The sequence below is a fragment of the Sminthopsis crassicaudata genome, chromosome 4 (genome assembly GCF_048593235.1).
Source record: "Sminthopsis crassicaudata isolate SCR6 chromosome 4, ASM4859323v1, whole genome shotgun sequence".
NCBI lineage: Eukaryota > Metazoa > Chordata > Mammalia > Dasyuromorphia > Dasyuridae > Sminthopsis > Sminthopsis crassicaudata.
The window spans coordinates 263,119,334-263,144,296 of NC_133620.1; the positions used below are offsets into that span (position 1 = coordinate 263,119,334).

General features: G+C 36.3%; 1 protein-coding gene across 2 annotated transcripts in view; it reads left to right on the plus strand.

Annotated features, from left to right (window-relative positions):
* ELOVL5 (ELOVL fatty acid elongase 5) overlaps window positions 1-24,963 on the plus strand; it is an 87,821-nt gene that overhangs the window by 46,748 nt on the left and 16,110 nt on the right. For both annotated transcript variants that reach the window (XM_074310641.1, XM_074310643.1), the window contains exons 2-3: window positions 11,521-11,586; window positions 13,712-13,899. In XM_074310641.1, the coding sequence (XP_074166742.1) occupies window positions 11,529-11,586; window positions 13,712-13,899 (246 nt within the window). In that variant the 5' untranslated portion in view covers window positions 11,521-11,528. The remainder of the gene's footprint in view (window positions 1-11,520; window positions 11,587-13,711; window positions 13,900-24,963) is intronic.

The following is a 24,963-nucleotide window of genomic DNA, read 5'->3' on the forward strand; positions in this document are numbered from 1 at the left end:
TTGGCTTATTATAAATTAGCCTGTGGGACTAAGGGGATAGAGGTTAAAATTACGGATGTTTAAAATAGGAATATGACAGTGTATCAGTGAGTTATCAAACTATGTAAATAAGTCTTTCCATGACTTCTTATAGCTTTTTTTTTTTCCTCATCTATAACCCAGATCCATAACCTCCATTTGATAATGATAACCTTCTATTTTTGAAGATGAGAGGAGAATGTGATTAATTCCTTTACACACACACACACACACACACACACACATACACACACACACACACACACACACACACACACACACACACACACACACACACACACACACACACACACACACACACACACCCTGCCTTCAGAAGCCCTTGTTTTTTATAAACCTGTTTTAAATTCAAGAACTTGTTTAATTTTTGTGGCGTTATTGGCAGCAGGGTTGAAGAATGTTCCTGTGCCTACTTGAAACAAAAGCAGACTGTTTTTAAAGGGAATGAATTTGAATGAGAACAGAGAAAACCAGAGAGAAATTTCATCCTTACCTCTCCCTCCTTCCTCCTTAGTTGTAAGATTAGTTCTGTCTCAGTTTTAACTTAACCATGTGAGATGCAAAAGTAACAAAGCAGGTTGTGATAAGAAAGGCCTAGTAAGGTTTTTTGAAGAGGCCTGTTTTTAAAGCCGTAGAAATGAGATTCTCTCTTCTTCACGGGAAAGGGGAGGTTTCTTAGAATAATTTATAATGAAAGTCTTGTCAGATAGACTACTCCAGAAAATTCTTTTAACTGGTTTGTTCCATCTCTTCTTTTCCTCCTCTACTGACAATAGCAATGATAATAACTCACATTTATATAGTGCTTTAATGCTGTAAAGTTCAGAACTATGTGAAATAAAATGCAGCAGATATACTCCTTTACCTATTCACTTATCATAAAAATGGCTATTGAAAGGGTTTTTATTAGCTGATATCCATAAATTTCTGCTTTTAATATTTTGGTAACTATTTTGATATAATTGGTTTCTTTTGTCATTCTGTGAATTTTGTTCTCTACATTTGAAAACTAAACTGCCAGTCATCTGTCTGTGTCAGAAAAAATGGTTAAGAATCCCTGCCATTCTGATGGCTTTTGACTTCATCTTTATTCCCAAATATATTTTCTCCCATATCCAGTGAGACCTCCTTTGAAACAAATGTTTTAAAAAATAAAAGGGAGTGGGGATAGAGACAAAAAAACTCAGTCTGGAAAAATAATATATAGAGATATCTATATCTATATATCTTGTATATCTATACGTGAGTGAATGTGTGTGTATGACAGTATATGTGATATTCTTCATCCTTCCTATTTCTCCAGTGACAAAGAGGTAGGGATGCATTTCCTCAATTTCTTGGGGCTAAGCTAAGGTCACTATAAGGTAGGGAATCATGTCTGAATCATTTCAGGTCTCCTGCTGGCAGCTTTCTTCCTTCTTTGATCTGTTTTCCTCTGTCTTTTATGTGGAGGAAGGGGCTTTTGTGCTTATTGGGCATTTTGAGTGGAAGGAAAGAGGGAGGCAAGCTAATAAGCAAGACACTTGTTGTGTTACTTCTCAAACATGTTACAGGGGTCTGTTTGGTGTTGGATGGGAGTGAAGGTAATGTGGCTCAAATAGCATAGAGATGAGTCACCTGGGAACATTATGCCAGGAGATACTGAACAAGAAGATAGATGGATTTTCCCACGTCAGCCAGCTGTTTTTGAAGAGCCGATTTTTTTTTTTTAACCATTTTTGTGTTCTGTTGGCATTACAGTATTTCCATGATTCTGCATTTTGTGGTGCGCTTTTAAATATGTTTTTTTCCTTTGGACTTATGATTAACACTTGATGTGTGCCTGTCAGTCTCTTGATGAATCCATTTATTCTGACAGACCATAGCAATAGAAATTCAGCTTTTAGAATCCCAGATATAAAGCCAAAAGGGGCCCAAAGGTCATCCAGCACAACCCCCTTATTTAATGATGAGGAAACAGCAGGCCTGGAGAGCTGTAGTGACTTAGCAAAGGCAGGTGAGCAATTAAATTCAGACTTCCTGACTCCAGATCCAGGTACTTTTCCCACTGCACATGCAGCGTGTTCCTGACCAACACAGTTCTGCTAGAAAAGAATACTCTGGTGGTAGAGCAAAACCAGTGCACTTCAGTCCGTTGCCCAAGGCACAGTTTGAGTAATGATAATGATTTGAGCTAGTGCTTAAAAACTATTGGTTTCCAGTCCTTTTGAGTCAGTCTTTTCAGCTGTTTGGTATGTGATGGGGCACCTAAGAACTCAAGATATTTGAGCTGTGGGGAGAAGAAATCTGTTGCAAGTAGTCCTGGGATCCCCCATGCAGAAGGAAGAAATGGGCTAAAGTTGCATCTGGTCTTCTTGAAAGGTGGGGGAGAGAGTGAACAGCTAGGTAAAATCTTTTTGTAGAGGAAGACGGAAAGACAGAGACATTGAATCCCTTGTGCTGCATGGGCTCTACTAGGTTGTGTTACAGGTTCCCGAGGCTGTAGGCACAGTGAACATGGAGTGGTTTGGCAGTTACCAAATCTGACACCTTTGGAGCCAGGGTTTCTCTCTTTTTTGGGTGTACCAGAGCGAAAGGATATGCTGCTCGGCAGAGGACAAGCTTCTGAGAGTAATAGCAATATTAACAGGACTATTCTCCCCTAACCCAGTTTTCCCAGGCAGTCTAATGGAATTTTTCCCAAAAAAAGGAGGAAAGAAGAGGCAAGGATAGTTACCTGAACAGCTGGAGTCCCATTGTTTTTGCTCAAGACCCTATTGAGAGGCAGTATAGTGTAGTGTAGATAAGGCACTGGATTTGACCCACCTCAAATATTACTTGGGGTGACCTTGGGAAAATATTTCACTATTTTGCTTGATAACATTGCTGAATGGAATTGACGTTTATTGGAGTATGTTTGTATTTTAAAAAAAAATACTGCATGTATTAAAATTTTATTATGATGGAATTAATTCATCCCTTATGCCAGTGTGTTGGATAAATCCTCTGAAGGCCTGGAAAGGCTTGAACAGGGATTCCACTGGATGAGAAGGCAGGGATATTTTGCATTAAGAAAGGAAGTAACCATCACATCCATGAACTCATGGGCATGATTTTAGGCTATAATGTGAATACTAATTGTGCCATTGGCATGCCAGGGCTCATGGCACTATTGAAGCAGGATTAGACTGTCAATCATGTTATTGTTATACCAGAGATATAAAACAGAATGTATAATTCTGATTTGATAGGGACAAAGTAGAAAAATAGAATATTTTCCCTTAAGTTATTTAAATGGAATATGCTCACAGCTTGTTGTACGTGTCTCAAGTGCTCTAATTTCAGGATAATTGCATGTTCCTTTCATTTTCGGTGTCAGACTGATGAGAGAGAGTTGTGAGGTGGTTTCTGAAGATTCTAGAATATTAGTCATATCTCAATATCAGCTGAATTCTGAAACCTAAGAATAAAGCTCTTGAATATTTGAAAAGCACTTTATATCCCTTATTTTCTTTGATTCTCAGAGCAAGCCTGTGAGATAAGTAAGACAGGTTTTAACCTCCCCATTTTACGGAAGAGGCAAAAGCACTTCCATGTCCCACAACTAGCAAATATCCTCAAGCATTTATTAAGTTACTATACTATGCTAGGTGCTAGAGATGAGAAGAAGAGAATCAAAGTCCTCTTAGGATAGGGATCTTACATTTCCTCTTGGAGAGACACACACTATATGTATATATGCAGCTAAGTAGACAGTGTCTAGTGTGGAGTCAGGAAGACTTCTCTTTCTGAGTTCAAATCTACTCTCATTCACTACTTAGCTCTGTGACCCTGGACAAGTGACTTAACCCTGTTTGCCTCAGTTTTTTCATCTGGAAAGGAAATGGCAAAACCACTCCAATATCTCTGCCAAGAAAACCCCAAATGGAGTCACAAAAAGTCTACTGAAAAACGACTGAACAGCAGCAGTTTTTGTGGAGATGTAGCCCTAGCAGCTAAGAATATCAGGAAAGATTTCTTGTAAGAGATACTTGAACTGAATTTTTGTTTTAGTAATTTTTTGGCAGTCAACACACTTATTGTCAATATCACCACATACAAAGATACAAATTACATAGAAAATCATGAATCTACCAAGAATTTTAAAGCATATGTCAACTTTTAACATGATAATATCAGCCCTGCCTTTCTTGTCTGTCTCCTTCTGAATGTCTCTCTGTTCTCAATATTTTTTGTGTGTTTTATTGACACAGCACTTAGTGTAGTATCTGGTATGTGATAGGTGCTTTATAAATGTTTATTGAAAGAATTAAATGATATATATATTTTTAAAGCCAGATTCCCTCCCACAACTGTCTTCTCTTTCCCGAAAATTTTGAGCTAAACTCTGACAGAAACTAGGAATTCCAAAAGACAAAGATCAGCAGAGAGTACAAATATCTAACCTACCAAACCCATCCCTCTTTGAACCATAGGATATTGCTTCTGTAGTGCAAGTGCATCCCATCTTAAAGAATTAATAGGTTAGAAGCTGTAAGGGATCTTAAATGCCCGTTAGTTAAATTTCCTCATTTTTACAGATGAGGAAACTAGCCTTAGTCAAGAGGTCTACCAGAATAACAAAAGCTGAAATTTGAATTCAGGTTGTCTGATTCCAAATCCTAATTATTTTTCATTGTATAAGTCTGCTTCTGAGAAGTTGTATAAATTAAAATTTTTGAAATTCATGTTCTAGTCTAATATACTAAATGAGCCTTCTAAAACTGGGTCAGGTACTCAGATAGCCTAAGTCTTCTTTGAAAGAAGAAACAAGTTTTATTTTTTCCCAGTAGGATTTGAGCAGTGTTTCCATTCTATGATAGTGATTTGACTGTTCTTCTAGGCCCTATTATAGACCAGGATGTTTGCTGAAATTCCATGGGTGTGACATGTTGGTAAATGGTAGACTAGTACTTATTGAAATAGAAAAAAATGACTTGTCTTTATGTCAGTGTTGAAAGGGAAATAATTGTCCTTTTGCAATAAAGGCAGCAAAAGAGTAGAGCACTAGGGACTTGCCAAACACTTCTTGGCTTGCAAAAACATAACAATTGCCTTTAAAAAACAAAACAAAACAAAACTTGATACTTTTCATTTTTATGTCACCTTCATTTTCTAATATCTATTCTCCTTCACCTAAATATCCTTCTCCTATAACAAAGAAAGGGGGAGCCTCAGGGTATGCAGTGTTTTACACATATAGTCCCCTTCTTCAAAGAAGAGAGGGAGATGCATTCACATGTCTCTTCAGTATCAAATTTGGTTGTTCTAATTTCAGTGTTAAGTTTCTTTTTCTTTTTAATTAAACTTTACTTTATTTAGTTATCGAGTTTTTATCTTTTTTCTCCTTCACAACTCCTTTCCCCACATTGAGAGAGAAAAAGAGAACAAATTTCTATATTGGCCATCCCTAAAACCCCGTGACTCACACAGTCTGTCACCTCTATGTCAGGAGAATTCATCATCATTGGTTGTCATTGTACTGATCACATTTCTTAAGCCTTTCAAAATTGTTCATTTTTACAGTGTGGATGTTTAGGAATAATTTTTTTTTGTTCTATTTATTTCAGTCTGTATTAGTTTATACAAATCTTCCAAGGCATCTCTGAAAATCATTTTCTTCATTTCTTACAGCAAATAGTTTTCTATTAAATTAATTCATCATGATTTGTTTAGCCACTCTCCAATTGATGGGCATCTCCTTGGGTTCCTGTATTTTCCCATTATCTCTGGATCAAAAAATCATGGTATTGAATTGATTCAGTTCTCTCTATGGATAAGTTGTAAACTGGTGGCTTTGAATGATTAAAACCCAAATATTGATGTTAAATGGCTTAATGTCAATCTGCAGGGATCTCTCGAAGAGACTGCAAAATGCTAGATTTAGCACATAAAGGAACCTTAGATTAGCCAGACCAATGTCCTCAATTTATAGTTGAGGGAACAGAAGCATAGCAAGTGACTTGCCCAGAGTCACACAAGGGATTACTATAAGGTTTCATTTATACCCTTGTTCTGTTCATTTTTACCACTGACTTGAAAGAAGGGATAAATAACATACTCAGAAAATTTTCAGCTGCAATAAAGCATTGGAACTACATCTGATATGCTGGATAACTAAATTAGATTCTAAAATATATATAGACAGGTTAAACCAGAAAGCTGACTCATAAAATGAAATTTAATGAGGATAAATGCAAAGCATTTGATTTATTGGTTGGTTTGATTTTTGTTTTTTTTAAAGTCAACTACAGAAGTTTAGGACAAGGAGGAGAGACTTATCTTGACAGATTTGGTAGAGCTAGTATCAGTCATCCAGAAAAAACAGGAGTCTGGAGTTGGGATTCTATAAACAGAGAGTGGGGGTTAGTAAGATAGATCAGGATCTGAGGAGAAACAGGCACAGCAAACAGGAAGCCAGGTCCCACACTCAGGAGGTTAGATTGGTCAAGGTTTGCCAGGCTTAAGTCAGGAATACCAAAGTCAGAACTGGAAAAGATTTAAAAAAAAAAAAAAAGGGTGCATTGGTAAGTTTTGTATTAAGGTGAGATTCAGTGCAAACAAAAAGGATTCATCTTTTAGTAAAGTATAAAGCTCCTTGATTGGGGGAGAGGGGAATCCAAAAGAATAATGCCCAGGATATAACACATTTTTAATAGATGCTTGCTGAATTTAATTGCTTGAGAAAATACAGTGAATTCAGCATCCTTTGGTCTGGCTGTGAATTTCTTTTCGGGCAGCATTTCTCTATAGAGAGAAGACATATAAAATGAAGTTTGTACATATAATTACAAATCCTTTAATAAGGCTTAATCCTTAAGCTAAGAAAGGGAACATAAAGACAAGAATAATAAATATGACAACTCACACATAAACCAACCTCATCTTCATCAGTATCTGGGTGAGACCCTAGGAGGAGCATATAAGGGAAGAAAACCCATAATAAATAACTTACTTTTTTAAAAATGTATTTTCATTTTGTTAGTTTTTAATTACTTTTTATTTTAACATTCACTTTTAATGATTTTTGAGTTCCAAGATCTCTTACCTTTAGTCCCTCCCCAGACCCTTGAGAAGGCAAGTAATATGAATATATAACTTTAAACATTGTCCTGTGTTTGTTTCATTCAGATTTTCCTTCTGCATTAAAAACACAACACTAACCCTTTGGAGGCACCATTAGCCCTACTTCCTTCCTATCTTCCCTCAAAATTGGAGAAAAAAAAAAACCCAAAAAACACAATCAAACAATATCTGCTCTTCTTGTAAACATATGCAAAATAAAACACAGACTCTTGCATTGTCTGTATCCAAAAGTATGTCTCTCACTTTGCATTGAATCTGTCATCTCTCTGTCAGGAGGGTGGGTATCATGCTCCATCATAGAGTCCTCTGGAATCCTGCTTGCTGACCCTTACTTTAATAGCTTTCACTAGTCAGTTTAGTATAAATTGTGAACCTCATGGTCATAAAATAATTCTTGTTTATTCTCTGCATACTTGTCAGAATGGTAAAGCATTTTTAAAAAATTGAACAACAGATTAATCAAATGAGGTAGTTATATAATCAAGTTACAGAAAAGTTATCTATTCTTGCTGTCTCTCTTATTTCCTTCTGGTAATTCTGCCTTTTCATTAGTTTTTGTTTAATACAGCAGTCCCTGAAAGGGTGAAAAACATGAGTAGTATGATCATATTTAGTAAATCCTGAAGCTGTGTATATGTATATAGGAGAGAAGCTTCCTTTTTCCCTTCCTCCCTACTTCTCTCCTCTCTCCTCCTTCCTTTCCTTTTGTTGCATTTTTAATTATCTTCCTCTCTTCCTCCCAATACATGTATGTGCACATGTATATACATCCGGATAGCAGTTTTTTCTCTGGAGGTGGCTAAGTCCTTCATAGTTGATTTTCATGATCATATTATTAGGATAGCTTAGTCATTCACAGTAACTTCAATCAGTGTTCTCTTGGTTCTGCTCATTTCATTTCATTTGCATTATTTCAATGCAAGTTTTTCCAAAACCAATCTATTGTCGTTTCTTATTGCATAGTAATGTTCCAGATTGATTTACTTTAAAAATAAAATGGAAGTTTGAGAGGAAACTTGAAGGCCTTTATGAACTGATGCAGAATAAAGTGAATGAATAAGGAGAACAATTTATGCTATGAGAACTTTGTAGAGAAAATTAACTTGAAAAGCTTTTAGTATTCTGACCAATGTAACACAGTGCCACAAACTGAATGTAGTACAGAAAGAACAGGCAGTTTCATCCCTACCTCTGGTCACAGAGGTGACAGACTTGAAAATGCAGAATGAGACATACATTTTTATACATCATTATGTGTGGGAATTTGTTTTGCTGGATTATGCATATTTGTTTTGTTCTAATTTTGCTGTGGGGGAAGCAGTAAGAGGAAATGAATACATTTTTGTGAGGATTAAGTAAATAGACACATTTATTTTTTTTAAAAAAAGTTTTGGTCATTACAAAAGTCCCATTTTTTAGACAAGTCTCTCTCTTCTGTTCTTTTGTCCACCATGTTTGCTGCTCTGAATGATTATTTATTCTTGTTATATTCCCCTTTCTCCAAAGAGATTTCAGGAAAAGAGTTCTCAAGGAACTAGAAAATTTGGAAAGCTGACATTTTATTTAAATCGGGATTGTGTCTTTTTGGCATTTATAAATAGAACTGTATTTAAGTTGCTTTTTGTAACGAGCTGTCGTCTCCAGAAGCTGCTGGATCGCTCTCTGGGAAGAGATCTGCTGTGTCTACTCAAATCTCTCAGACAGATTCTTCTTCCTGTAATGAACCGTTGTCTCCAGGCAGTTGCTGTTAACTCTTGTCCAAAGAAGTGACTTCCCTTCCTGCAGAGAGCTCCGTCAAGCCTGATGCAATTCAGAGTCTTTCTCTTGAATCCTGGCTCTGAATCTCCTCCAGCTCTTATCCTTCTCCAGGCCGATCTGCTCTCTGCGCCCAGTGCTGTCTCTTTTTATCCTCCCAGAGAATGGGCGTGGGATAATGCAAGGGCTTTTGGGAAGAACCACCCCAGCCAATGAGCTTGCCCCCTCTATCAAGTCAACCTGAGTTCTCACCTTGTAATTGTCCAGAAAACCTGAATTCTCACCTTGTCACTATCCAGACAACCTCAGTTCTCACCTAGTAATCCCAACATCTCCCCCTTTCTTTTGATTTAGAACATAGGACAGTCATGACCTTGAAACATAAATCCATCAATATGGGAAGTATTACAGATAATTACATAAATTACATAAACACATAGTAACATAGTAACATAACACATGCTAGAAGTATATAACATAATCATAATCATAAATTGAAAATTTATAAATGTCCATAAGTCCATTGTCCATTATTCTCATCTTGTGTGAGGAAGTCCAATGATTCCTGCTGGTTTTTAAGTTCTTTAACAGTCTTCTTATTATCCATGCTCTTTCAGTGTCAGATGTTTCTTAGATCTTCTCCTTTATTTTGAGGTCTTTCTCTTTTTCTGTCTCTCTCTGATGGACAAGGCGAATATGACTTGTTGGCACCCATCTGATTCCTTCTCCTGCTGAAGAAATACAAGCAAACCCTCTCCCCCAGGCAGTTAACCTATCTGGTCCCTTCCATTCACCACTTTCTGGATCTCTCCACATCACCTGGCGATTATCTAAGGACAGTGGAGATGCTCTCACTGGACACTGCCCTTCTGGTGGGTTATAAAACCTGTCTGCTGGAGCCAGCGCATCTTTGTCAAAAATTAGAAAATTAATGGTATAGAGAACTAAATTTAGAAGTTCCCTAGGGCTACCTGTGGCTCCCCCTTTCTTTTGTTTTTGGAGGAGTGTCTTAATATCTCTGTTTCTTCTCTCTACTATTGCCTGCCCTTGAGGATTAAAGGGTATGCCCGTGGTATGTAAAATCTTATACTGTGCACAAAAGTGTGTAAAATGTTTGGACGTATATGCAGGTCCATTGTCTGTTTTTATTGCTTGTGGCACACCCATAATTGCAAAAGCTTGTATAAGGAATTCAGTGACCACTCGGGCTGTCTCTTTTGCTGCTGGCATTGCAAATGTGAATCCTGAAAAGGTGTCTACCACGACATGAATAAAAGATAGACGACCAAAAGATTTATAATGGGTCACATCCATTTGCCAGATTTCATTGGGTCTCAAACCACGAGGATTCTTCCCTGGAGGGAGTGTAGGAGCATGGAAAGGAAGACAAGCTGTACAGCTTTTTACTATGCTCCTAGCTTCCTCTCTTGTGATTCCAAATTGTAAACGTAAAGCTCGAGCAGCCTGATGATATTTAGAATGAGATTCTTGTGCTTCCTGAAATAAAGGACTACTGGCTAACATGGTTAGAAGGCTATCTGCCTTTGAATTTCCATCAAAAATGGACCTCGTTCAATTTCTGCAGAAGTATTTTATATCTACAACATAGTTCAATTAGCCTTAAACTATCAAGCAAGTTGTAGGAGAAGGAAAAGTTCTAAAAATGAACAGAGGAGGAAGTGTGAGGAAAAAAGGAAAGATCAAGATCTTTCCCTAGAGCAAGAGGATTTAAATGAGGAATTATGGTATGATTCTCTTGAAGAAGCTTCAACCCTGCCTAGAGAACAGATTATTGACAGGCCCACATCAACCCCACCTTCAGAGATGGAGGAAGAAAGAGGGGAAGAGGCAGAAACACAAACAGAATTGCCTGTGAAGAACCCTAAGCCTATGACAAGATTAGAAAAAGCATTGGTTAAAGCTAAGAGAGAAGGACAGGATATAAGTGATTTTATACATGCATATCCTGTGATTGAAAATACTGACTCTGTAGGTAAAAAAAGGAGAAGATATGCACCTTTAGATTTGAATAAAATTAAGGATTTGAAAAAAGGTTGTACCCTTTATGGGGCTACATCAGCTTATGTCAAAATGTTACTAGATGGTTTGTCTTATGAAGTCCTAACCCCGAATGATTGGAAATCCATAGCAAGGACATGTCTGGAACCTGGAGAAAATTTATTATGGCTTGCGGAATTTCATGAATTATGTAAAATTCAAGTCAGATGCAATTTGGAAATAGGAGTTAACACACAATTCACTTTTGAGCACTTAGCTGGTGAAGGTCAATATGGAGAGAATTCGGAACAGATTAATTATACCATGACAATATATGAACAAATTGCTAAGGCTGCAATAAAAGCTTGGGGTGTCCTTCCTGGACAGAAAGATCGTGGAGAGGCTTTCACTAAAATACAGCAAGGTCCCAATGAACCTTTTGCAGATTTTGTGGGACGTTTGCAAATTTTTTTAATATATTGAAGAGAAATTATAAGACTAAGGTATGAGATTTATTTTTGTTTTGTTTTCAGATAAATGGTTTTCAATTCTCCTAATATGCTTTCAATGGAGAAAAGGCATTTTGAGTGAAAAATAATCAGTCTATTTTGTTTCTTTTAATAGATTAAAAAATGGAAGCCTTTGATGCATCACTTAATAGTTACATGCAGACATGGCTTGGACCAAGAGGTAAGTTGTTAAAATTTTTGTTTCCTTTTTAGACATTTGTATAGTTATGTTTAAGGAGCCATTTGGATACATGAGTTGCTCTGACTTGAAAAGGGCATGTTCATTTCTGTATTCAGAATGAAACAGTGGTCATGAGCCTTTGAAAATCCTTATGATTTAGTAAGTTATATTTATTACATGGTTGTCAAAATAAGGAAGAATCCACAGCAATTGCTGACTTTAGCTAAAAACCAATATTAGGTCCCTAAGCTTTTTTGACAACTTTACTTTTTTACCACTGGAATTGTAGATTCCAAGTTCAGTCCAAAGAGTTATTTTTAAAATTGTTGAATGCTCTGGCCAGATGAGGTAGAATTTAAGTGAAAGCTTTGCCTACTTTATTCTTTTACTATTTTATTTTTTAAAATAACCTTTGTGAGATCATTGTAAAGGTAAATGTGGGTATAGAATGTCGACTCTCATTCCATTACTCTTTTCTTCTATCTAGCATTTTATTTGTTTCTATGTGTATGTATATTTGAGTACATGAATTCAGAATTTATACTCACACACATGTATAAACATTTTTCCAACAATTACACATATAAACATTATATGTTAATCCTAATTAAGAGAAACAGTATCCATTGGTAGAGCGTGTTCCTGATTTTGAATAATTTTATTAAAAATTTCTTAAAATAAGATCAGATCTAGATCTGGAAAGAACCTCAAAGAAAATCTAATCCAAACTTCTCATTTATTGATGCCAAAGCAATTAAGTGCTTTGCTCAAAGTCACACAAGTAATAGAGGGAATCAGAGTCTGAATTGTACCCTAAGTCCTCTCATCATAGAGTTAATTATTCCTTCTGTTGTATCATACTAATATCTGATTTATTTTCCAACCCCTCCTTCCATTTTGGGGAAATCTTACCAAAATTACTTAAGTAGAGGAGAAAATATGCAATTTCATTTTAAGTGGAAAAATCTTAAGAGAGCAATTTGGTATCAATCAGATTTAAATTAGGTTTTCCTTTGAGCTGCAGAAAATGAAAGAATAGCTGAGGTGATTAAAATAGCTTCTAAACTCAGAAAGATACAGAAAGATACTTTTGATATCCTTAACAGAATAACTATTTTGTATCTCAAGCCAAATCTCATCACCTTTTGAATTTCTTATTTTGTCTCAGTTTTAAAGACAAGAACACGAATAAACTAATTTGATATTTTAAAAATGACAAGGAAGAGTGATATTCCTGATCATGGCTGCAACTGCACCTTTGTCTCCTCTCCTATACATTCAACTCACCAATTTAGATCATTGCTTTTTAGAATTTTAGAGTTGGAAAGGACCTTAGAGATGATCCAATTATCATTTAACTGAGTCTGCAGAAAGGGAAGTGACATCTCCAGCAGAAGTCTGGATGAGGACCAGGTCTTCAGGCATCAGTAGAGGGCCTTTTCCATCAAGCCACATTGCCTTCTCTGCCTCAGTCCAGTATCTCCTCTATCACTTTCAGTCATTCAATTCTGCCATTTTAAATATTTTACTTATTTTGCTGCTGTGTTCTTTTGAGTTTCTTTACTGAGTATCTCCATAATAGCTGCTTCTCATCTACTAAACACTTCACTAGTCCAACAGCATCTTTTCTTCTTGGCTTTGCCTGCCAGAAGACAGAGGCAGGGCTGGCAAGATTAATTTCTAAATTCCAAAGGCTGCCACTTTTTGGTTTTGTCTTCCTTTCCTATATGCAGTTTTAAAGACCTAGTTTAAATGTAGTATTTGACCTCTTAATTTCCTTAAAAAAATTTCTTTGGAAAGGAATGTTTTGATGAATTCTTTCACTTCGCAACAAGTTTAAATAAAATCTCCATTCCCATATGTTTTAGAACCCATTCCCAGGAAGTTTACTAACTACAAAAATTGTTGGAAATTCTTCTGGGGAAGTATACTCCAGGTGTTGTATTTGTTTGTTTGAATTGAAATGACCACCTGCTAAAGGGACCAATCTTTTAAAAAAAAAAAAAAAAAGGGTAAAAAACATTCCTTTCTGAAGAAATATTTAATGTTTCCACTATTTTAATATCTGTACTGTTTGTTTCCATTCACTAAATATTTTTCTTTTTTTTTTTTTATTCTATTTCAGATTCCCGTGTAAAAGGGTGGTTTCTTCTGGATAACTATATACCTACTTTTGTCTTCTCTGTCTTATACTTATTAATCGTATGGCTAGGACCAAAATACATGCAGAATAAACAGCCAGTCTCCTGCAGGGGCATTCTAGTGGTTTATAACCTTGGACTTACGCTGCTGTCCCTATATATGTTTTATGAGGTAGGAGATGGGTTGAGATTTTATTTTTATTTCTGACTGTTACTCTTGACTTCCTCTTCCTGTCTGCCTACGTATTGCTGACCTGAAAATGATAAAGAAAAGGAAGCAGAGGGAAGGGGTCATGCTAATGAAATATTTGTTTTCAATGATGTTTTTATATAAACATCCCTTACAGAAAGAGGGATATAAAGGCAATTTTCTGCTTTCAGTATTGCTGTTTATTATTATTTTTAATGGAAACAAGTTTGAACTTTTAGTTAATGATTAACATAGCACATTTTTAGAGTTCAGAATCTTATAATGAATTGTTCTAAGAGTTTGTATTGCCAGCAGAATTCATGGGGGAAATTTAGGCCAAACACAAGAAAAAGGGGGGGGGGGGACTGAGAACTTTATTAATAATAAAGAAGCACCAAATAAGTTATTGTTACTTGCTGATTTCATTTTGATTGGGTTTTGGGTTTGGGAATTTATTTGTTGTTGGTTTTTTTTGGTTATGGGGAAGAGGTATTTTTTGATTTGGCTTGGTTTGGTGAATGTAAGCATACTTTTCCTTGAGTAGATGAAAGTAAATAACTTGTGACTTGACTATTAAGATTAATGTCCTTTTTTTAAAGCTTGGGGAAAAGCCTAGCTTTAGGTTTTGCATTTACTGGATATTTGGACTGAGTTCAGTTCAGATCAGGTTGTTTCTGAGACAGTGCTATAACCTAATGAAAAGAACCAGTCCAATCTAAACCCACGTTATCTCTCCTATTCCCTTGTTTTATGAGTTGTATCTATATGCTTCTGAGCCTCAGGGGCTGAATAATTTGCTCTTTCAGACTCCTAGGACAAGAGTAAATAGTCTTCCACTTTCTTGGAAACTTTCAGAACTCTGTTCCCTGTAGGTTTATGAAAGACTGATCTCTGGCCACCATTTTGCAATGGAGTATAATGTATTCAGTACTTCCATTCCTCATATTTACATTTTTCACCGCTTTTGTAATATATTAACTCTTGAAGTTAAGAGTTTGAAGGAGAGGGTCAGAGTTTTAATGAGATTTATTCTGGTGGAAAATGGAAATCACTATAATTCATCTAAGATGGGTAGATAAAATCCTTCCCATTTATAGATAGATTTTTTTTTTTTTTATTGAGTCCCAGTGTAAAAGATTCTATTTAATTAAGAAATCACATTCTTCCACAGCTAATTTCACAGACCAATCTAACCTGTATGATTAGATTGGGAATAGATATGTTCTTATCCTTTTAAAAAGAATCATTACATAGAATAGATTTCTTTATTGAAGCAGCTCAGCTTAATCAAACACTAAGTAAATATAAAAAAGTAATGACTTTATAGTCGCAAACAACTAAAGTAAAGTATTATAGTTTTAAATTAAAAGACAGATAAGTCTTTATTTTACTATACTCTCATTTTGTTAGTATTTGTTATAACCCCATAAAACCTTAAATTGTATTTTAATATTATCTGTTAATATCATGTAAAGCCCTCACCTTTTTTTGCCTTTTTCCTTTTTTTTGTCCTGTTCTAGAACAAAGGAAGTTTAATTAGCCTCTGTGATGGATGTTGGAGGATTGGAGGCAGGGGCTATTCACAGAAATGAAGTTCAGGGACTTCCTGGCCTCAGCAATGTGTGCAGAACATTGATCAGTATACAAGTGACTTAACAACAATACAGTCAGATTCTTTTGAGTAAATGCTTTATTTTTCCCATTTACATTCATAGATGATAGAGCCATCTACTTAAGGAAACTTTTGGTTATATATTTCAAAAGATAGTGTTCTGGTTTTTTTTTGTTTTTGTTTTTGTTTTTGTCTATAAAACAATATTCTGCAACTTTTAAAAATACATAGCCAAATTAAGAAACAAAAAAATCAAGATATTACTTGGCATATTTTTTCTTAGTATAAAATCTGGAATTTTTTTCTCTTCTTAGACATTTAGCATTTTTTATATTTTTCCAGTATATTTTAAAAGAGGCTTCAGATCTCTGATCTAATGATTTTAAATCATTAACACATTAGCACAAAAAATATAAGGTGGCAGGCAGGTAAAAATATGTTTGAAAACTTTATAGCTCTTCAATTCTTTTCTTAACACAGAATTTCAGAGTCAGGCTCCAGAGACCAACTAGTTCAGCCCATATCTGAACCCTTAAGGATCCTGTAACATATCCAACAAATGTTCATCCATCCAGCTTTTGCTTATAGCTTTAGGTGGAGATCATCCACTGTCTTTCAGGGCAGCGCAGCTTATTCTTCACTTGGGTCACTGTAATTGTGAGGAAATTTTTCCTTAACATTAGCCAAAATTTGTGTCTGCAGCTTCTACCTATCAGATATTAGCTCTTGCCTCCAGACAGCAAAAAGAACAAGTATGATCCTTTTTCCATGTGACTGGCCTTCAGATATGTGAAAATAGCTCTCAGATCAGTAGTTCTAAACCTTATCCATGTATCTCCCAAGATGGAATCTGGACAAATTTAAGGGAAATACATTTGAATTTTTTCTAACTTCTAACCAAAATTCAGCATTTCCTTCAGTTATGAACCTAGTCAACAAAATTATTCTGAGAAGAGGTCCATAGACTTCAGAGTCCATGACACAAAAAAGCTTCAAGATCTCTTGATCAAGTCTTGTCTTCTAAACCTCAAGTTCCTTCCACACAGTCTAGGTCTCTATCTTGTGATTGCCTTTCTGCACAATATCCACCTTGTTTTTTGTTTTTAAATTCAACATCTTTTTAGCAGGTATACTACTATTATAAAGAGAAAAGAGAATTGTATATCAATTATTACCTGACTAGGTGAATCAGGGGCATTATAAGACCTATATGACCAGAAGTAGAATTTCCTTCCTGTGCCCTGCTAGATAATAACACTTAGAACTCCTGATCAACTCTTTAAGTATCTTGGAATTTTAGGAGCTGGAAGAAACTTCAGATTCTAGTCTGATCTATTATGTTGAATAGTCTGATCTAAAATATTGAAATTATGTCCCTTGGGACAACATAATTTTCTCACTGTTGATTTTCTGAAAGGCTATTTACCCATCCTTTGATGTTCTTACCCTTCATTTTAAAAATTGGGGAAGAGGATAGAAGATTAGAATTTATCTGAAAGGAGAAAACACACTATATTGTCTTGTTCAGTTTTGTATAGGGCATAGGGGAGGAGGGATCAGGGATACACTCAGGAAAAAGAATAAGGAAAAAGAACAAAGAGAAAAAAGTACTTGAGTAAATGCAATAGGCTATGTTCTCAGTCTTAAGTAGATTTGAGGTCAAAGACTATTATTTGGTGTGCCAGGTGATATCTGATTCTATTTGACCCCTGACAATAATCAAGTCACTTTACCACCTTATACTAGTCACTGTCAGGTTAGGGTTTTTATTTTTCTCTTGACTATTAGGGAACAGAGCAGAATTATCTTGGCTTCTTGCTAATTTGTCATGAAGATTTTTATTTTCTTAATTCTGTATTAAGAACCCATACAAGCCTTAAAGAGTTTAAAGTCAGTCAATCAGCTTTCAGTCAATATGCAGGAGAGATTTAGTAGGGAAAAGAAGGAAGGGTAAAATAGTCTTGGGAGATGCTGCAAGACTCAAGCACCAAGAAAAAAGGAGGTAAGGGCAATAAGATAAAGGGGAAAATGCTAAAGTAACATTTGAAGATCATGAAATTAAATTTTAAAATGTAGACTATAATCTAGTTCATTATATAAGTATGGTTTTCCTAATGCAGTTATTACCAAGAAAAAAAGAGAAAAGAACAAGGTTATAGTAAATTTGGAATTTAGAAAAGTACCTTAGAACTCATCTAATTCATCTCCAGTATTTTATAGATGAGGAAACAGAGGGGTTAAGTGGATTGGGCACAATTGTAGCCAATGTAGCCCCCTTTGACTCAAACTCTGATATTCTTTTCACTTTGTTATCTGTAATCAAAGCTTCCTAAAGTGGGTTGTGATCCCATATGGAGTCACAAAGCTGAATGTGGGGGTTGCAAAAACAGTAAAAGGTTTCTGAACTCAACCAAAAATTCATTTGAAATCAGACATACATGAATCTGAGGTGTTTCTGGAAGCATTTGCCAGCATTGTACAACTTCACTGTGGCCTTGGTTCTAGGCAAAAAGGGGTCACAAGCAGAAAAATTTTAAGAAGCCCTGCTTTATAAATTGCATCAGAATAAGGGCTGCTGCTTTCAGGTGAATACTCTTGTCTATTATTTTAGACTCTGTTCCTGAGAAGTAATATATAAATATCAGAAAATAGATTCAGTATGTTTGCCCTGATTTTTAAAAAAATCTTAAAAATTTTATCTAAACTGAATTAATTTAAGGTCAATTATTGGTTGAACCAAGAAGGGAAATCAGAACTGCAGATTAAGATACAATATAGTCTGCAAGATGTTTGTATTTAGAAATATTTCTTCTGTGACTATTTTCCCCTTACTGTTTCTGAACTGAATTATTCCACCAAGAGTACACAGAGCAGCCAGGGGAAAGGGGAGAAAAAAAAAAATATATATATATACACACACACACACACACACACACATAGAAGTATCCAAACCTCATTTTTTTTTAATCCTATCTGGCACTGTTATTCCAAAGAATTTATGAATAAAAAACACTAAACTATGCATGTTCTCTTACTTTTAGTCAAGTAATTGTTGAATAGCATATCTTTTTGTGCCAAGTCCTAAAGATACAATTATAACTGGGATACTCCTGCCCTCAAGAAGCTTATACTCTCTTAATTACTCTCCACTGGGGCTAAGGAGTGTACATTTCCATGGGTGGAGTGGTACAATTAATTCTCAAGATTGGTAAATATAAGGGGTGTGGGTGTGTGTGTGTGTGTGTGTGTGTGTGTGTGTGTGTGTGTGTGTATAAAATTACTTTATGAGGTACTATCAAGTAGGGGAATTAGGAAAATCTCTCTTGAAGGGAGTGGACCTTAGATAATCCATAACTATTTATGAGTAGAGGTGAGAAAGAACATTACAGATTTGGGGGTGGGGGGTTAGCCCTTGTAAAAGCACAAAAGTAGGAAATGAAAATATTTGCATGGGAAATGGCAAGTAAGTCTGTTTGGCTGCAAGATAAAAAATATGAGGACTGCAATTGCCAAGCAAATGGGTTTGTATTTTATCCAGAAGAAAATAAGATTTTTTTGCCTCCCAAAATGTCAGAAATTCATAAGTGCTAAAATTTTAAATGGAAAGCTTTGAGCATTTGTGTATATATAGTTAAATCAAATGACTTTCTTTTGTACCTTTTTTGAAGAGTTGTGAAGTAATTTTGTTTATTGTAAAACATGCAAATAATTGGAACGTTTGATGGTATACATATTTAATGAGCTCATTGGCCTATGTTCTCTGTACTCTCAAGCACATACAGGGATATTAATAGTATCCCATTAGTTCTTGCACAAAAACTCTTGGACCAAGCTGACAGGCTATCCTTTTTATTGCACATTTTGAAAGGTGGTATGATAAAATTGAATAACAGTAGCTTCAAAAGCTCATTGCTCTCTAAATTGACTTGTTGGTTTTCTGGCCTTTCCTTTTGGTGTTCTTAAAATAGCTACAGCAATTTCAGGAAATTCAAAACTATGTATTTAAAGTATTTGGCATATAATGCATTTCTTGCATATATCACTGATTACTTTGCTGTGGCAGAAACACATCCAAACATACCCAATTTATCACAGTTCCCTTTGTTCTTCAGACACCTTAAAAGGCAGCTACTCAGGCTTTCCCGTTTTTATGGGTTGCAAAGAATGCATGGCTGTGAGTTGCATATCTTGTAGAAGAATTCTAGTTCGGGTATGGGTAGGTCCTAGTGATCTCTTTCTCAACTTTTTGATTATCTGATTTCATAGGAACATAGATTTAAAAGTCCAAGGGACTTACTTTAAAGGTTACTTAATCCAAACTGGTAAAGAAGTTTCTCACTCTGACATGTCCCTTGTCTCTTATTAGTTTGGAGTCCTGAGACTCAGTAAAATAGGAAGTTACTCCCAGACTGCCAGGGTAGTTATTTTTTGTTACTCACCATGACAGATGAGGAGGATGCTAAAAGAATGGAACTTTTTCCCCTTTTGATCTGATTTTTTTTGCATAACATGAGGAATATGGAAATATGTTTAGAAGAATTGCACATGTTTAACCTATATAAGATTGCTTGCTGTCTTGGGGAAGAGAAACAGGGGAGGAGAAAAATTTGGAACACAAAAGTTTTGCAGAAGTGAATGTTGAAAACTCATGCATTTGAAAAAATATATTAAAATTTTAAAAATATAAATATAAAAAAGATTACTTAGTCCAACTCCAAAAGGAACTGAAAAACCCACAGAGAAATAGTTACATAGTGAGGGTAACAACTCAGTCTTCTGTAACTCCAAATCTTTTTGATCACACTACAGTATCTCTAACAAAAAAATTTTTTTTTGAAAAATATATTTGTTACACTTTTTGACAGATTCTTATTTCTCATTTATGTGGAAACAGAAGGTACAGAAAGGTTTTAAAGGTCAGGGGATAGTATTATGTCTGGTAAAGGCTCTTCAGAGGTGGTGTGATCTTGTGGAAAAGGTACCGAATTGGAAGTCAGAAGACCTTGGTTCAAATTTTGCTATCATTCAATAAGTATGACCATAGGCCAGCCACTTAATTTCAGATTACTCATTTATAAAATAAAGGTGTTAGACTAGATGAACTTTAAGTTCCCTTCTAGCTCTAAATCTTGTCCATTATGATACCAATTTATGTCCTTAATCTTCATTCATTACTTTACCTTGAAAGTCCAGCAAGGTTAGTCTTAGCGTTTTTTAAAAATAACTCATCGTAATTAATGAAGTTGGGGTTCTTCTCCTCCTCTTCCTCCAATTTCTTTTTAAAGAGATTTTTGATAGAAAAATAGAAAGGCTAAGTGAGTGTATTGCATTCCTGAGTATGGGTAAGGAGAAAAGGCTCTATCAGAAAGAGAGGAGGGCCAGCAACTAAGTATATATATTCCACAGTCTTAGATCTGATGTTAGTCTTCTTACTATCTTTACAATCTTCTTAATTGTTATTCCCTGCCAAGTACTTGCCAGTCCAGGGACAACAGGCTTCCTGGCTGTTCCATGCATAAGACACTCCATCTTTCCACTGTGGGGTATTTCCTGTCCCCCACACTTCAACTTCACCCACTGACTTCCTTGGTTTCCTTGAAGTCCAAGCTAAAATCCTTTTATGGTCTCTCGTATGTCTAGCATTTTTTTTTCTTAATTCTTTGCTAATTATTTTGAATGTAGCTTACTTTGTTTGCATATTGTCTCCATCATTAAATTGTAAGCTTCTTGAGGGCCAACACTGTCTTTTGCCTCTTTTGTACCCTCAGTGCTTAGCACAGTGCCTGCCATATGTAGACATCTAATAGATGTCAATTTTATCAAACTTATCTATATAACTTTGAAAGATGCAAGAAAAATAGACAGGATCCCTCTCAGTCACTTGTTTATCCTTGCTACTTTTAACGACAAGAGAGAATAGGTAGACAGGGTCTTCTCTTGTTTTTTTTTTGTTTTTTGTTTTTTTTTGTTTTTTGTTTTTTTTTGTTTTTTTTGCAGAGGAATGCTTTTAATGGCAACTGTAGTGAATGCTGCTTCAGATCCTCAGGAGGCAAGGAAGCCATAAGAGCTGTTCACTGGTAGTAAAGAAACTCGGGAAATTAGGAGGGCCCCAAAGGGAAAGACCCGAATATTGCAACCTGAACTTTGGTTATTTATCAAAATGCCACATATTCCTGATTTATGTTGGGCCTAGAATACTTGTTTCTCTATGCCGGCTTCTCACATCCAAAACCAGGCCTTGTGACCTAGCTGAAATCACTTTCAAATATGAGTTCCTGCTAACAGAAAATAAGCCCTCCATTTGGCCACTAGTCCAAAAGTATGTTAGCAAACATCCTTGTATATCTTGACAAGTTACAATTGTGATCCAGAATCTCATACCACGTCATTCTTCAGTGACACCACCAAAGTCTGCTTTAAAGGAAAATTTGTATCAGTGATTTGATGTGACTGATAAGCAGCCCCAAACAAGATTTCTACTGAAGATATTGGCTCCTGGTACTTCTACTGGTATTGGGCAGCATGGGTAAAGATGTTTGTGAGGGAGGAGTTGTTAAGACCACGTTTTACAGAAAAAGCTGAGATCAACTCTAGGTCTGTCCAAGTCAAGGTGATCAGTATCTGATTTTCACTTTGAAACTGAAGAGAGACCTGGATTACCTTTCTAGGCCTGCCATTAGTGGTCTCTCATTTATTTGCAAATCCCTTCCTCTCCCTACATCTTGGTTTCCCTTTTGTAAAATGGGAAGAGGGGGGGTTTAGCTAAGATCCCTTCTAAACTCTGCCTTTCTAGGAACCAGGAAATGGAACAATACCTGGTAGTTTGCCAGCTCTTTATCCCTGTCACTACATTTCTACCTCTCACTCATGGTTCTCTTTAGGTTCTGCTTTGTCTGTCTTATAACATAAGTCTCTAGAACTAGAGGCCACAGACAAAATTTTGTCTGCTCACTCATTCAGTCCTTGGTAGCAGTGGTGATGGGGCTGGAAAACTTTGTCCTGCAATGTTTTTTCACCTCTATCATTCTGCGTTCTTAAAATGACCTTGCTTCCTAAGATGTTTTTGTTTGGTTCGATTTTTTGGTAGCATTTCAAGAAGTTCTGTGTGTTTTTTTAAGTGTCTGTAGCTCTTGAGCTTGAAAGATCCATTTGATTTGTCCAGATGCCAAGTAAAGAATCTTAAGACAGAGTGAATACCCGAATACCCAATGACTTCATTTATGGAGAAATGAAATGTTAGCTTCAAAATGCCTAGATCTCACTGTAGCAGATGTTCAAATGGCAAGGTTCAGTTCTGATCGTCAGACTGGTCACAGGCAGCTGTTGTCAGGGGGTGCAATCCTTGTCTTCTAAATGCTAGGATGCACCAAACGGATTGGTGCCTTGGTGATTTAATTTGACACTTCACAACAGAAGAGCTGTATGTCAGATTTAATTAGAGGTTCATCACATCCACTGGTACCAATTAAAACAGGCTTTACTTTGATAAGATTGATATATATTGACATAGATGAAAAAAAATCTTGGTTTATTGGAAGGAACAGAATAAATAACAATTACTGGATTTATGTATTCATTCATTTATATTTGGAGTCAGTTCTGCAGCCCTGGGAAATAACATGGAATAATGGGAGAACTGTTCTACCTGTTTTGGGAGCACAATGGTGCTTTAACCTTACTCCCTGAAAAACTAAGCCTATAGAATCTTTCCACATTCTGAGGAAGGTGAGAAGTTATGGCACTAAATCCAGACTGCCCACCCTGCAAAGTAAGGCCATATTTATTATTTACTCTAAAGAAGCTAAAAGGACAGTCTGAATTTGGACCACCTTATTGCATTTCTTTTACTTCAGCAACTCTTGCTGACCTGTGGACCATATCGTCCATGGGGTTTTCTTGGCAAAGGTAGTGGAGTAGTTTGCTATTTCCTTCTCTTGTGAATTAAGGCAAACAAGTTAAGTGACTTACTAAGGTCACCCAGCTAGTGTCTCGAGGCTGGATTTGAACTCTGCCTCCCTGACTCCAAACCCACTGAGTCACCCAGCTATCTCCTTAATCTTACTTAATGTCTTACTTAACCCACTCAATTCAGTTCACATTGGCACCTGGTGCAAATACTTTTGGAGTGTATACAGAGTAAATAAAATCTGTTATTGTTTGTCCTTCTCAAAGAAGACCTTATTGGAGGCAGTGAATTGGATTTAAATGTGGTGAGGGCAGCCTCACTTCAGGACAGCTGGAGATGGCCCTGATGAGTGGGAGATCTTGGTCTTTTTAAGCTAAATTTAGTCTTCAATAGGTCTCACTATAATTATTGACTAGGGGTGAAATGAGGCAGGGAATGGTCTCAAGTCAGAAAACAGACTTCTGGGAGGGGAAGACCCTCGGGGTTTCTGGCCCACACAGAGTTTACATTTATTCTGAGCCAATCTGGGCCCAAACTATGACCCACATGGGGCTTGGCCTGGGATCTATTGTGGGTTGGTCAATGAGAGCCAGAGTGATTTGAGTTTAAGGGATAGGTCTAGCCTTTAAACCCCAAGATAATTTGCCAAATTACAGAAATCAAAATTTATATTCCTTTGTGGAAAGTCTCTGCAGGGAAGAATATATGTGGACCAGAGGGAAAGGAAGAGAAGAAAAAGGAACTATATTTCCCAATTAGCCAGTCCTTGTTGAGTCCTCAGTGGTGCAGCTCACGGGCAAAGAGGACCATGTCAGCTGGGAGCCATGACCTGTGCGGGAGTTGGATTAAAGCAAGAGAGGGCTGGGCAAGGGCACCTGCCTGGCTCTCTCCTCCAAAGCCTTCAGGGCCAGTGGCCAAATCCTGATTTGTAAGTAGAATCTAGGTAATCTGAGAAAGGGGAGTCCAGAGGGTCAGGAAAGCCTTCTTCCCGGATGTCACCTTGGTGGAGGTCCAGGGCAAGTCTGGATAGCTGCCTTAGTTTAAAAATGAAGGAGCTGAACCAGATGACTTCCAAAGTTCTCTCTCCAGTCATAGGTGTGTGAGGTGTGTGTGTGTGTTGTGTGTATACACGCTTATATGCCTAATTGTATCTATCATTAAGTATTTCATGGCTCACCTTTTGGGATTGGAAACAAACTTTCTGAACCAGAAAGCAGTTCCTAACTTGAAGCTAGAAGTCAGATATCTTGGTGGCATCTTCTCTAATTGGTTTGCCTAATGATCTAGGTTGGTTTTCAGCATTTCCTAGGTGATTTGTTGTCTCTACTGGCAAAGAAAACCCTTAACATGCCTCATAGAAAACGGTTTTTCTTTGTGGGAAATTCATAGTAGCTAATGTTACTTGGAAAAGTAGGACAAGTACAAATGTTAAGCAATAGTCTTGGTGTAGTCTTTGAACTAATATTATAATTTGCAGGCTGTGTTTCATTTCCTTAAAATAAAACCAAACCAAGTCATTTATTCAGTG